At 48.2% G+C, this 15,191-nt stretch overlaps 2 protein-coding genes across 2 annotated transcripts in view; both read right to left on the reverse strand.

Annotated features, from left to right (window-relative positions):
- TSPAN16 (tetraspanin 16) overlaps positions 1 to 13,939 on the reverse strand; it is a 23,496-nt gene extending 9,557 nt beyond the window's left edge. Inside the window, 7 exon segments of the mRNA XM_059919169.1 lie at positions 855 to 938; positions 3,241 to 3,387; positions 5,834 to 5,898; positions 5,901 to 5,937; positions 7,757 to 7,831; positions 11,287 to 11,412; positions 13,871 to 13,939. Coding sequence (XP_059775152.1) covers positions 855 to 938; positions 3,241 to 3,387; positions 5,834 to 5,898; positions 5,901 to 5,937; positions 7,757 to 7,831; positions 11,287 to 11,412; positions 13,871 to 13,939 — 603 coding nt within the window.
- On the reverse strand, positions 11,091 to 11,508 carry LOC132364066 (small ribosomal subunit protein eS26-like). Its single transcript, XM_059919819.1, has one exon. It carries the CDS (start codon positions 11,506 to 11,508, stop codon positions 11,224 to 11,226), a length of 285 nt encoding a protein of 94 aa, XP_059775802.1. The 3' UTR covers positions 11,091 to 11,223.
- Positions 13,940 to 15,191: the final 1,252 nt, after the last annotated feature.

Genomic DNA, 15,191 nt, shown 5'->3' on the forward strand with positions numbered 1-15,191 from the left:
TCGGGGAACTGAGATCCTGTACGCCGCCTGGTGCAGCCAAAAAAAAAAAAAATCATATTTTTTGTTTCTCCCTGCCGATCAGAATGTCATCCCCATGAGAGCAGGGATTTTTGTCTGTTTAGTTTATTGTTGTATCCCCAGTGCCTACAACAGTGCCTGGACTCAGTAGGTGCTCAATAAGGTTTGTAGAGTGAAAAAGTGAATGTTAAAACCCTTCTAATGGCTTTCTATCATACTCAGAATAAAAGCCACGCCCCTCTCTGTAGCCCACAAGGCCTTGCCCTCATCTCGCCCTACCATCCTCCTCACTCACCCTGCCCAGCCACAGAGGCCCCTCTTGCTGGTCCTTGAGAAAGCCATGCTTATTGCTGCCTCAGTGCTTTTGCACCAGCTCTTCCCTCTGTCAACTCCCATATACACACATGGCTTTTCCTCACCTCCTCCGGTCACTGGTCAAATGTCACCAGGGAGGCCATCCCTGATTCCCTTCCCTATCCCGTCACCCTCTTTTACTTCCTTCCCAGCAGGCATCTTAAACTGAAATGATCATCCATCCCCCCCACTGAATGTCAGCTCCACCATGGTGGGGATTTTGTCTTTATTATTTTTATTTTTTTATTTTTTTATTTTTGGCCATGCCCTGCAGCATACGGGATCTTAGTTCCCCGACCAGGGATCAAACCCGTGCCCCCTGCATTGGGAGCACGGAGCCTTAACCACTGGACCACCAGGGAAGTCCCAAAAGGGATTTTGTCTTTTGTCGCTGCTCTGTCCCCAGTGTCCCTAACAGTGCTTGGCACACAGTAGGTGCTCAATAAAAGAGACTGGTGTGTCCCAGAGGAGCTGGACCTTACCTGTATCACTGCTGCCCCCAGAGAGCCCCCACTCAGGTTGATGCTCTGAGTCTTGGTTATTTTCAGGAGCTTAGGGAAACAGCCCTGCAGATACAAACATCAAAGCAGGCAGAACCTGGTCAGGGACTCCTGGATTCCAAGTCCCCATCAACCCCCAATGGGTGGACCACCAACATTCCTCTCAGATTCAGGGAGGAGAAAAGGACACAGCCATAAGGACCTTGGCTCTTCCTTACTTGACTGCTCCCCCCACCCCAGCATCTTCCTTGGCCTCCTCATTCCCTCACCTCACCCCAGAACATACCACTTACTCCCTAGTATCCATTTGTGTTGATATCCAAGTGTATTGATTAAGAATATGACCAGAGGGACTTCCCTGGTGGTCCAGTGGTTGAGAATCCGCCTTCCAGTGCAGGGGATGCGGGTTCGATCCCTGGTCGGGGAACTAAGATCCCACATGCCACGGGGCAACTAAGCCCGCGTGCTGCAACTAAGACCCAACGCAGCCAAAAATTAAGTAAATAAATAAATTTTAAAAATATATTTTTAAAAAAGAATATGATCAGATGTCCCAAGTTATTGCTAGCTGTGTGACCTTGGAGAAGTCACTACACCTCTCTGTGCCTCAGTTTCCCCAACTGTAAATGGGACCAATAGGATCTGCCTCACAAGATTTTTGTGAGGATTAAAAGAAAGAATCTACATGAAGTACACAGCAGTGGCCTGATACATATCCAGCATTCAGTAACTGTTAGTTATTTCTAAGTCCCCTTTACATATGAACAAAAGGGCTAACATGTATCCAGCACCTTCTCAGCCATTTTCATGTATTTTCTCACTGTAATCCCATAAAGTGGGTACTAGTCTTTTCTCTGTTTTATAGGTGAAGAAACTGAAGCTCAGAGGGATTAAGAGAACAGGCACAGTGAATGAGCAGAACAGGCACCTGCAGGTGATGGGACCTTCACTTCCCTTTCTGCAGCCACTGAGATACTCCCCTTTCTTCTGGAAGCTTGAGTTGTCTTGAATTCAAAGGGATCAGTGCCCCCTTTCATTTAATAGGCTTTTTTTAAGTGTCCACTGTGTGCCGGGCACTGAAACGGGCGCTGGGAACCCAGCAATGTACAAAAAAGAAAACATCTCTGCCTTGGTGGGGCTAACAGTTGAGTGGGAAAAACAGGTAATAAAATAAGCAGGTACAGAATGACTTTGTCAGGTGGTGATTAAGCGCTGGGCAGACACTAACGCAGGGTAAGGAGATGGAGTGTGTTGGTGAATGGGGGGCATCCTTCTATAGACAGGGATTCAGGAACAGCCTCACTGAGGAAGTGACAACTGTGCACAGACTTGAAAGAGATGAGGTAGGAAAACATTTAGGGGAAGAGCATTCCAGGCTGAAAGAACATGGGAATTCCCTGGCAGTCCAGTAGTTAGGACTTGGTGCTTTCATTGCCGAGGGGCTTGGGTTCAGTCTTGGGTCAGGGAACTAAGATCCTGCAAGCCAAGCTGCAAGGCCAAAAAAAAAAAAAAAAAAAAAAGTACAGCCTATGCAAAGACCCTGAGGCAAGCATGTGCCTGCTGTATTTGTGCTGCAAAGGCCCTGAGGCAAGCATGTGCCTGCTGTATTTGTGCAGCAGCGAGGAGGTCAGTGTGGCTAGAGTGGAATGAGTGAGGGGGTGAGTGGGAGGAGAGGAGGTCAGGAGGTGACAGGCAGGTTGTACAGGGCACAGTGGGTCACTGTGTGGTGCCACGTCCCTCTCTGAGGCCCTAGCCTGGGACTCACTCTGGCCAATTCACCCAGCAAGAGACATTCAGTGTGAAGGGATGAATTAAGGAATGATCCTGATTTCTCAAGGAAGACCCATGTGTTTATTCCCCTGAAGCAGAAATTAGGGGTGGGGAAGCGAGGGCTGGGGTTTGAAGCCCAGCTCCACCCCTCCCTGGCTATGGGAACCTCTCTGTGCCTCAGTCTCTTCATCTGTAAAATGGGAGAAGGGCAGTCCCCACCTCAAGGGGTGCGATGGAGACTGAATTCACTGAATGAGTACCCAGTCATGTGGCGGCCATCACTATCTACAGAACAATCATTTTCCAGCATTATTGCTGCAATTTGATTTCTCTGTGAGGCAGCCAGTGTGACCCAGGCAATGGACACAGGTGAACATGGATCAAATCCTGGCTCTACCAAAGCCATGTGACCTTGAACCACTCTCCTCCCCAGCCTCAGTTTCCCCATCTGTGATATGGGGATGGTAACCCTAGGCTGTGTGGTCGAAATGAGCTGAAATTGTGGTCAAAATCGCTAGGGTTCCTGCAAAAATGCAATTTTTATAAAAGTCCCTAGCCCTCGGGGTCTACCTAGACACCTAACAAAATGTCAAGTTACCTCCTGGTGGGTGACATCTGCAGACACGTTGTGCCCGTTGCAGGCCACGGTCCCGATGGATTTATAGCAGCCCCTGGGGTAGGTGTGGCCAGTCATCCTTCCGAAGGATGGAAAATCTGTGTAGTTCTTCATGCCACAGCACTTTAGCTGCAGAGAAGAGAATAAACACTTGAAGACTCCCTTTCAAATTTCAAAATAATAAAAACACTAGAAATCATGGTCACCATGGCTACTGTTTAGAGTAGTCACAATATTCCAATGCCTGTGCTAAATGCCTCCCTTTCCCCACCCCATCATGGCTTAGCACCCTCCATGGCTGTCATCTTACTTGGGAGTAAAAGCTGAACTCCTCACCATGGCCCACAAGGCCCTGCATGATCTGCCCTGTCACCTTCAGGTCCTCATCTCCCTGCTCTCTCTTGAACTCACTCAGCTCCACACTGATCTCCTCTCTGTTTCTTAAACACACTTAGTAAGCATCAGCCTTGCTGCCTTTAGATGGCTGTTCCCTCTTTATGGAATGCTGTTCCATCAGATGTCTGCACAGCTCCCTCTCTCATTTCATTCAGGTCTCTGTTCAAGTGTTCCTCCTCAGGAAGGCCTGCCCTGACCCCACTTTCTAAGTTAGCCACCAGCCCTGTATCAGTCAGGCCAGGCTAAGTGGTGCTGCATAACAAACAGCCCTTCAATTTCAGCAGTGCATCTCTCACTCACACTACATGTTCATACCAACCTGGCAGGGGAACTCCATTTATCAAAGTCTCTCAGGGACTCAGGCTTGTGAAGCAGCCACCATCCAGATGATTCCACTATTGTGGAAAAAAGAAAAAAAGGTCCAGAGGGCCCTACACTGGTAATTAAATAATTTGGCCAGGAAGTGACTCACATCACTTCTCCTCCCAGCTCATTGGCCAGAGCTCATCACATGATCCCCAACTAAATACAAAAAGGCTAGGACAGGCCATCCCACTCTGTGCTGAAAATAGGTGACAAATAGCACCTACAAGTAAACAAAATCCTGACTCTCTCTGCCCTTTCCCTGCCTTGCTTTCTTTTTCATGGCACTTATCATCCCAGCCACCAATGTTTACTTAGAGGTTTTTTCTCCATCTCCCCACTGGAGTGTCAGCAACACAGGGCAAGGATATTGTTTTGTGCCCTGCTTTGTCCCCAGACCTCTGAACAGTGCCCAGCACATAGTAGGTGTTCAATAAAGACTCGTGGAAGGACAGCAACCTAAAGGTCCATCAACAGAGGAATGGATAAAGAAGTTGTGATATAGGGACTTCCCTGGTGGCACAGTGGTTAGGACTCCACACTCCTAATGCAGGGGGCCCGGTCTCGATCCCTGGTCAGGGAACTAGATCCTACATGCATGCCACAACTAAGAGTTCGCATGCCACAACTAAGGAGCCCACGTGCCGCAACTAAGGAGCCAGCAAGCCACAATGAAGGAGCCTGCCTGCTGCAACTAAGACCCAGCGCAACCAAATAAATATTAAAAAAAATTTTTTTAACTATACTTAAATTAAAAAAAAAAAAAGATTAGTGGAAGGACTATATGAATGAATGAGAGGTACTTTCTACCACCTCAAGCTTCAGAAGCCAAAACGGGGATGTAGGCAAGTCCCCTACCCATCATGTGCCCCCTCCCAAGCCTGAACTTGACCCCATAGCAGTTCTTGGGCCCCAGACTCAGATGGAAAACACTCCTAGAAACAGGCAATGGCTTTTCCATTCCACACCCTCCCTAGCCTCAAAGACCCTTCTCAACCATCTGCCTCAAGAGCTTAGATGACACGTGGAGGCCAGTCCTGCTCCTTAAACACCAAGACTCAAGATATAAGTCTCACCACCTCACACCCATGAGAATGGCTACTATCAAAAAACAAAAACAGAAAATAACAAGTGGTGATAAAGATGTGGAGAAACTGGAACCCTTGTGCCTTCATTGCTGATGGGAATGTAAAACGGTGCAGCTGCTGTGGAAAACAGTATGAAAATTCCCCCAAAAATTAAACATAGAATTATCAGATGATCCAGAAGTTCCATTTCTGCGTATATACCGAAAAGAACTGAAAACAGGGACTCGAAGAGATATTTGTAAACCCATGTTCACAGCAGCATGATTCACAATAGCCAAAAGGTGGAAGCAACCCAAGTGTCCACTGACAGAGGAAGGGATAAATAAAATGTGGTCCATCCATACAATGGAATATTATTCGGCCCTAAAAAGGAAGTTCATGCTACAACATGAATGAACCTTAAGGATGCTAAGTGAAATAAGTCAGACACAAAAAGACAAATACTGTATGATTCCACTTATATGAGGTCCCTAGAGGAGTCAAATTCCTAGAGAATGGTAGAATGTAGGATGGTGGGTATGGGGGTTTGGGGGAAGGAACCTTAGTGTTTAATGGGGACAGAGTTTCAGTTCTGGGGATTCAGGGTGGTGATGGTTGCACAACCATAGGAAAGTGCTTAATGTCACTGAACTGGACACTTATAAATGGTAAGATGATAAACTTATGTTATATATCTTTTACTACAATAAAAATAAATTAAACAAAAAACAAAAGGATGTGAATCTCACCTTCTCCATGACCAGATTCCATTCCAGGGAATAGTAATCTGGCTGTTTGTAACCTCTGTAATTCTCAGGGTCACAAAGTTGTGCTCCAAGGCCACTTCTCTAACCTCAAAGATGAAACAGGGAGCGGTGAGCACAGAAAACAGCAAGGTGCCCCATTTGGTGAGGTTTCTTGGGGACTCAGGAGGGAGGTGGGGGCTTCCCTTCTGCTTCCTTCATGGCCCCTCCCCCAGTCATGGGTCTGCGCTGGAGGAGGACAAACTTAGGCTACCATCGCCCCCGAGAGAGGGACACAGGGAAGAGCGTGGGTCTCGAGCCCAGCACATCTGGTTGTATCCAAACTCACAAACGGTTTTGAATCATCTGCTCTTTTGAATCGCCCACACGCCCGCTACGCCCCCGTTATGGCTGCAACTCGATGAGGGACTTGAATATCATCTTCAGCAACTGAATTTCTCTCTGCACAAAAGGGGCAACTTTAATTTTCTATTTTTTAAATAGAGGTCTAAATGAAAACCATTTTTCCCCCAAAGAGATGAAATAGTCACACGGCTCCAAATTCACAAAGCACAGAAGGGTAAACCATGAAAAGTCTCCCTCCCACTTTTTTCTCCCAGTCGACAAGTTTCTCCCACTTCACCACCACGACTGTTACGGTTTCCAGTGTCTCCAAAGAGATATGCTATGTGTGTCAAAGCAAAGTATATCCTCATTATTGTTCCCCTTGCTTTACTCTATTCTCATTGTTCTGCATCCGGCTGTTCGCAACACGAGTAGCAGTGGCTCTCGGTGCCCTGCTCAAATCCCGGTGGCTTCTCTTATTTCTGTGCCGCGGAACCCGGCTTCCCGCTGCCAGCAATTGAGGTTCTTTTTTTTTTTTTTTTTTTTTTTTTAACTTTTTGGCCGCGCCTTGCGGCATTCAAGATCTTCGTTCCCTGAGCAATAATGGAACCCGCGCCCCCTGCAGTCGAAGCTCCGAGTCTTAACCACTGGACCCCCAGGGAAGCCCCCAGCAACCGAGGTTCTTGCAGTGGCCTCCCAGCACGCATGCGCCCTGGGAGCAGCCCTTAAGCAATGACTGATAGGGGGTGTTGGATTAATACTGCAGCTCCCTAGTCGCTCGGGTGGAGAAAATAGATGGCGTGCTCCTTGCTGCGTCCCCGACATCCCCCACCAGGACTGAGCCCAGTTGCACACAGTGTCAGCTTTTAGGGGCTACATTCCCTTCCCTGCCTCACTGCCCCTGTCCCCTACAGGTGCTTCTTGGGACCACCTCTCAAATAAACCACGAGCCTTCAAATCCTCTTCTCAAGGTGAGTCTCTGGGGGGACGCAAAGCGGGACAGCACTATGTCCTGGAGAATGTACTATCTCCTGCATATAGAGCCTCTTCCTTCCTTCTTTCCAGCTGCATCAGACTCCCTTGTGTGGATTATTATATATTATAAACTCCCCCCGCCCCAAACTGATGCTCACTAGGCCGGCAGCAATCTTTTTCACACCCTGGTATGTATGTCACGCTGCACACAAACAAGCATATCCTTGGATAATTCCTAAGGACCAGATGGTTGGGTCAAAGTGCCCGTGCTTTGTCATTTTGATGGATCTTGCTAAATAGCCCTCTATTTTGAACTCATTTCAAAACCCCAAGAAACTTCACAGCTTTTCCCCATTACTCCTCCAGCAATTACTTCCCATTACTCCCCCAAATGAGAGGTGGTCCAATTCACTCCGCAGTTTCTTGAGGGGGAGCCTTTGAAGGCAGGGCTGAGGTTTCCGGCTTTTCACCCTATCTCTGGAGACTCAGTCTCCCACCATCACCGGATCCTGGCGAGCGTGGGAGCCTCCCGGGGGGGGGGGAGGGGCGAGGCTTCTATTGATTCTGTTTATTTCTAATGCAGAGTGAGAGAAGCCGAGCTGTACTTACAATCGGGAAGAAGGCAAGGACCACTGTGGCGACAGTGATTTCCACGATGAGAATGATGACCATGACCGAGAAACACTGGAAAACACGGGGTGGGGAGTGGGGGGTGGGAGCCTGCTGGGAGTCCTTCCACCCCATCCCCAGGCCACCGTGGCCTCTCCATTCTCAAAGAACACACGCCTGGGGGCGGGGGGATGGGGGTGTTATTTTATTTCTTCCAGGTGTCGCATTCCTGAATGTTGTCCAGGATGCTGGCAGTGGGATATTCTTAGGAGCTATCAGTAATAGCTGGAGGGACTTCCCTGGTGGCGCAGTGGTTAAGAATCCGCCTGCCAATTCAGGGGACACGGGTTCGAGCCCTGGTCCGGGAGGATCCCACCTGCCACAGAGCAACTAAGCCCATGCACCACAACTACTGAGCCTGCGTGCCCCAAGGACTGAAGTCCACGTACCTAAAGCCCGTGCTCTGCAACAAGAGAAGCCACCGCCGTGAGAAGCCCGCGCACCGCAACGAAGACCCAACGCAGCCACAAAATGAATAAATAAATAAATTTATTTAAAAAATAATAATAATAGCTGGAACCCCATTTCACGGCCAGCACTTTCTGAGAGTCTGGGAGGCCTAAGAGGCGACTTCCAGCGGTGTGTGCAGACAGCGGGGGCCGACGGAAAGGGAGGAGGGACAGTGGGGGGCACCAAATAGAGGCAGGAGGGAATTCCCTGGTGGTCCAGTGGTTAGAACTCAGTGCTTTCACTGCCGAGGGCCCGGTTCGATCCCTGGTCGGGGCACTAAGATCCCGAAAGCCGTGCTGCAAGGCCAAAAAAAACAAAAACAAAAACAAAACAAAAAACAGAGGCAGGGCCAAGAAACCTCAGAAACACAAATTGCGGGGAGGGGTGACCGGACTGAAGGGGAGATACCGGATGACAGGAGGGTGGGTGCCAGGGGAGAATGCCTCATGTTGCCGATGAAATTCACATGCTTGGTGGGAAACAGTGGGAAATGCTGTAAGTGGGGGTGGGGGGACTTCAAGTTATCCATCGAGGAAAAGCTGCTTCCTTCCAGAGCCTCAGTTTCCCCATCTGCACAACGGAGGGGTGGGACCAGCTCAGGGGGTCTCATTGGGTTCTGTGGAGCTTCTAGAGACCAGATTGGGGGGGGGGTCAAAGGAAGGTCAGCTCCTGTCTCCCCTTTCATCTATTTCTATCTATGCCTATTATTATTATCATTATCATTAAAATCTCTTTGATAATTCAGGCTTTGAGTCGCCAGACTGGCCGATGGCTGGGCTTATCTGGCCTTGACACAGAGAGGCAGGAAAGCACAGTGGATACACGTCAGGGGTCCCCACAGTCGACCGGGAGAAACATGAAGGCAGTTGTGAGACCCCAGACATGCGGCTCCTGTATCAGATTCTGAGAATTCCTATTAATATTAGTATTTCCTGGGAATTCCCTGGCGGTCCAGTGTTTACGAATCCGTGCTTCCACTGCTGGGGGCCTGGGTTCGATCCCTGTTTGGGGAACTAAGATCTCGCAAGCCGCCACTGCGTGACCAAAAATAAAAAATAATTAAAAAATAATATTTCCCGGGACTTCCCTGGTGGTCCAGTGGTTAAGACTCCGCACTCCCAATGCAGGGGACCTGGGTTCATCCCTGGTCAGGGAAATAGATCCCACATGCATGCCGCAACTTAGAGTTTGCATGCCACAACTAAGGAGTCCACATGCTGCAACTAAGGAGCCTGCCTGCCGCAACTAAAGAGCCCACCAGCCGCAACTAAGACCCGGAGCAACCAAGTAAATAAATATTTTTAAAAAAGAAAAATAATATTTCCCAACCTCTGGGTGACTGGAGCGTCCAGAGGACAGATATCCAGGCATTGGCAAGTCCTATTGGCTCCATCTTCAGAGTCTATCCAGAATCTGCCCACTTCTCACCCACTCCTGGCCCCACCGGGTCCAGCCCCCACCATCTCCCATCTGGACCAATACAGTCCCTCCATCCTGGTCCCCCCTACACTCTGTTCCCTCCATGGCCGCCAGAGGGCGCCTGTGAGCACCTGAGTCAGGGCATGATTCTGCTCAGAACCCTTCGTGGCTCCCAACGCCATCAGCTTTGGACGGACCAGACGCTGAGGGTAAAGTCGATCGGATTTGCCAGTGGGTTGGACGTGGGGTGTGAGAGAGAGTACTCTTTGATTCCTCCGAGTTAAAACATGGATAAAATAGTGTCCACATTCTACTGAAGAGAAAACGAAATCTTGCAGACACAGCACCTGTTCAATAAATCTTTGCTGAATGAAGTAATTAAGAAAGAAAACGAGGACTTCCCTGGTGGCGCAGTGGTTAAGAATCTGCCTGCCAATACAGGGGACACGGGTTTGATCCCTGGTCCGGGAAGATCCCACATGCCGCAGAGCAGCTAAGCCCATTTGCCACAACAACTGAGCCTGAGCTCTAGAGCCTGCAAGCCACAACTACTGAGCCCGCGTGCCACAACTACTGAAGCCCACAAGCCTAGAGCCCGTGCTCTGCAACAAGAGAAGCCACCACAGTGAGAAGCCCAAGCACTGCAATGAAGAGTAGCCCCCACTCGCTGCAACTAGAGAAAGCCCACGCGCAGCAACGAAGACCCAACACCGCCAAAAATAAATAAATAAATAAATTTATAAAAAAAGAAAGAAAGAAAATGAGAGATGATGGAAATTCAGGCAGGAGGAAAGTGAGGGTGGATGCTTTAACAGTCGGGGCTGTTTATGTTCTGGGAGATGGCTAGAGCAAGGATCTCCCTGAAACCCCCAAACTGAAATTGCTGTAGTTTTGCAGCAACACAGTGGAGGAAGGAAAACAAAAGATGCTGGACACGGATTCAACTTTGGGTGGGATGATGAGCTCAGACAAGATTTTAAGGGAAGTGGGAATGGAGACTCTCAGAGCTGGACTCTGGGGAGACATTTGGCCAAGGCTATATGTAAGAATGAGTAAGACATACAAAATCTGTGACATGCTATTTGCATGATCATGCTCGAAATATTCATATCCCATGTATCTGAACATGTACTTGTGCTGCATGGCAATTACAATAGTGCTGTGTTAGTGGGGGATATACACATGGGTCAATGGAACAAGGCAGTGTGCACAGAACAGACTTGAGCATAATGGAAATTAGCATAGACAGAGGAGGACTGGATGGACCAGTTGGTAAGTGCAACAATATGTCACCAAATGGGAAAAACAAAAAAAAAATCAAATCAGACCCCTACCTCACACCACACACACCAGAAAACACAACAAAAGGCTAAAGAGCTAAGAGTGAGCTCACAATATCTTTTTTTAAAATATAATTTCCACTTTATTGTCTTTCCAGGGAACAGTATTTCTTTAGTCTTTAAGGACTTAGCTCCTTACATGGGCTTCGGTGGAGGTCGTGGGGCAGCACCAGCAGGTCTAAATTGCGGTGAAGGTGTTCAGTCCTTCCGGGCTTCCCGAGAACGATTCCTGACTACCTTGCTGTGAATGGCACAACTCACGCAGTAATGCAGTTTCACATACAGCTTGGGAAGCACATAGGCGTCGAAAACGCTCGCTTCAGAAATGTCCCTGACGGCTGCGGCCTCTACGATGTTCCGAATGACGAACTTCTTAATGGCCTTATCCTTGGGCACGCATCGGGCACAGTTGGTACAGCGAATAGGCTGCGCGTGGCCGCGGCCCTTTTTGGCACGACCATTATTTCTTCTTTTCTTGGTCATCTTAGTCGTGGCAGGAGAACATTTTGCAATTCATATTTAAAACCTTAAAGGTTTTATGGTAAAATCTTTTGCCTAGAAATTCCATTTCTAGACATTAAACCTAGGAAAAATAGTCACATATGTGCCTCAAAACCAGTATGCACAGGGATGTTCATTAAGGACAAAATGTTGGAAGTAACTGAAGCAACCAATAACACAGATTGGGTAGGTAAATCATGGTACAGCCATGCAATGGAATCCTAGAGAGTTTTTTTATTTTATAAATTTATTTATTTATTTTTTAGTTGTGTTGGGTCTTTGTTGCTGCATGCGGGCTTTCTCTAGTTGCGGCGAGCAGGGGCTACTCTTCGCTGCGGTGAGTGGGCTTCTCATTGCGATGGCTTCTCTTGTTGCGAAGCACAGGCTCTAGGTGCATGGACTTCAGTAGTTGTGGCTCGTGGGCTCTAGAGAGCCGGCCCAGTAGTTGTGGCGCACGGGCTTAGTTGCTCCGTGGCACATGGGATCTTCCCGGACCAGGGATCAAACCCGTGTCCCCTGTATTGGCAGGCAGATTCTTAACCACTGAGCCACCAGGGAAGTCCCTAGACAGTTATTTTAAATGATGCTTGTAAGACAGGGGGTGGCAAATTTTTTTGCAAAAGCACCCGATATTGTGAGCTTCTCAGGCCATACAGTCTCGGTTGAAATGAAACAGCCAGTGTAGTGGAAAAGCAGCTGTACACAATCCATAAACAAATTTATTTTATTTACAAATAAATTTTATCTATCTATCTATTTACAAGACTGTACCTTGCTGACTTCTGTGGTAGGAGAATGTTTATTGATAAAGAAAAATGTTTTTAAGGCCTAAATTTTTTTTAAAAAGTAGATTGTCAACAGTCACGGTCCTTGGGTATTAATCTAACGGAGTTGAAAACTCATGTTCACATAAAAACCTGCACATGGATGTTTCTAGCAACTTTATCCATAATTGCCAAAACTTGGAAGCCACCAAGATGGCTTTCAGCATATGAATGCATAAATAAACTGTGGTACATCCAGACAATGGAATATTGGCACTAAAAAGAAATGAGCTATCAAGCCAGGAAAAAACATACAGGAAACTTACAGGCATATTGCTGAGTGGAAGAAGCCAATCTGAAAAGGCTACATGGTTTACGATTCCAAGTATATGACATTCTGGAAAAGGCAAAACTATGGAGACAGAAGAAGGATCAGTGGTTGCCAGGGCTCAGAGGGGAAAGAGGGCTGATGGGTGGAGCACGGAGGATTTTTAGGGCAGTGAAACTATTCATGCGATGCTGACATGGTGGATACACTAGTCAAAACCAGGGAACGTACAACACCAGGAATTCCCTGGCAGTCCAGTGGTTAGGACTCCGCTCTTCCATTGCAGGGGACACGGGTTCGATCCCTGGTCAGGGAACTAAGATCCCGCATGCCACGGACCTCAGCCAAAAAAATAAATAAATAAAGTACAACAACAAGAGTGAACCTTCGTATAAACTGTAGACTTTAGGTTCTAATGATATCAGTGTAGGTTCATTATAACAAACGTACCACTCTGATGGGGAATGTTGACGGTAGGGGAGGCTGTGTGTGCAGGGTCAGGGCCTATATGGGACATCTCTGCTCAGTTTTGCTGTGAACCTAAAACTGCTCTTAAAAAAGTCTATTTAAAAGGATGAAAAACTCACAATTTTTTAAAAGAGAAAAAAAATGAGGATTGTAAAGCATTAGCATCCCATGTTTGTTTTGCTGGTTTTAAAAGTTACATAGAAAAGTCTGGAAGGATATAATGATGATATTTATTGAGCCATGTTCCGATGACAAGCATCAGCCCTTTCAAGGCATTATCTTGTTTAATTCCCATCAAAATGATACAGCCACAGGTAAAGAGTGATAGTTAATTTCCTCCTCTTCCCTGGCGGCCTTTCCTCATACTGTTTTACTATTAAAAGCAATTAGTTCTTAAGCAGTGCATATCTTGGGTTACTTTTATAGTAAGAAAAAAAATGGTTTGAAACATGTAAAGGACCAAGAGAAGAACCATTCCCTCCTGCCTTCCTTAACAACTTAGCTTTCTGCAGGATTTTCTTTAGAGCCAAGTTCTTCCGCCACGGACCCCAGGTCCCCCAGATCACACTCTTCTGCTTGATTTCAGCAGCTCTGGGTCGATGGAGGCTACGCCTGTTCCCAGTGTGTCCCGCTCCTTGTCTGTCTGCCCTACATCCCTCCTGCTTCCCTGGGGACCACAGATCCGGATGCCAGTGAATTTGGATCAACTTATTTCTGTCTTTGAACGAGCCAGTTGTGGAGGAAGGGCTGCAAATCCCCAGGGCCCAGGTTGTGACATACTTACAGCCATAACACCGTTGAAGAAAGATAACAGTTTCTTCAAGGAATAATACGGAGTGTGCGTTTCAGCCATGTCGGCCAGACTGGGGAGCCCATTTAAGTCAGCATCTTCCTAAACCTCTGGGATACTGTTTCCCAAGATGGTAGAGGTCTGGGGTCGGGGACATCAAAGCTGCCTTGCTCTGCCCCTCTCTCTCCTGGTTGTCTGATCCTCTGCCGGGGACAGGTCCCAGCGGCTGCCCCTCTTCTGTCACAGCCTTTATCATATCACAGTCAGATTCTGGAGCAAAGTGCCAGGGAAGCAGGTGTCCCAAACTGCGCCCTGCTGGTTCCTCATCCTCCATCCTCCAAATAAGCCACACCAGGGGTGGAGAAGAGGCACAGTGTGCCAGCCTGGTACCCCTCCAGGTGCCACCCGGGCCCTGTGGGCACAACGCTCAGCACTGACCACTCGTGTGGTTGATGCACCCGCTAGACTGGAGGCTCCGAGTGGACAGGAGCCTGGACTGTCCTACGCATGGCTTTGTTCCCAAAGCCTTGTACACAGCGGTGCTCAAGAAACCGCTGTGGAGTGAATGAAGAGGTTCCATGAAGCAGGGATCTAGCTACAAGCCATCATGTTCCCCAAGTCCCTGCCTACACGTTAGCTCACTTGGCTCATCCTTCTCACAGGGCTCAGAGAGGCCAAAGTAACTGCCCGAGGCCACACAGGAAGCAGGGCCAAGGCTGGCCTTTGGAGCTCCAAGAGTGACACAGAGGTAGGAACCTCCGACCCCTTCCCACCTGAAAGCCTGTATTTTCTGCATCTGAGGCCTGCTTGGCCACAGCTGATGAAGATATAGTCCTTAAGCTCATGTGTCATTGATCACTGGGCCTTTCTTGATGATAAGAGGCACAGAGGGCATATCAGGGCAAAATATATGCATGCGGGCACTGAGGGTCCCCAGGCCCAACCTCTGCAGCCACTAGCCCTCATTGTCTCCCTGCCCCCACCCCGCCCAGGTCCAACTCTGGGCTCCTCTGTCCAGCCCCGGGCTGGAGCATGTCTGTGGCCAGGTCCTGGAGGGCTCAGGGTTTTCACGATCTTCTGTGATCCCCAGGGAACAACTCAAAGAAAAAAAATTACTCTCCACTTGAATTAATTTAATGAATGTTTGTAAAACTGCCTGCTTCTTGGAACAGGTAGAACTAAGCAAGATGTTCATGGAGGCGTGGCTGTCTCCTCCCGGGACCACAGGTCACGTTCACAGCTAGGAGTGTGTCCTTCCACATCTTTCTCTAAAAGGTCACTTGAAATAAGGAGCCTCAGAGCTAGAGGCTGAGGG

The sequence above is a fragment of the Balaenoptera ricei genome, chromosome 3, assembly GCF_028023285.1.
Source record: "Balaenoptera ricei isolate mBalRic1 chromosome 3, mBalRic1.hap2, whole genome shotgun sequence".
Lineage (NCBI taxonomy): Eukaryota > Metazoa > Chordata > Mammalia > Artiodactyla > Balaenopteridae > Balaenoptera > Balaenoptera ricei.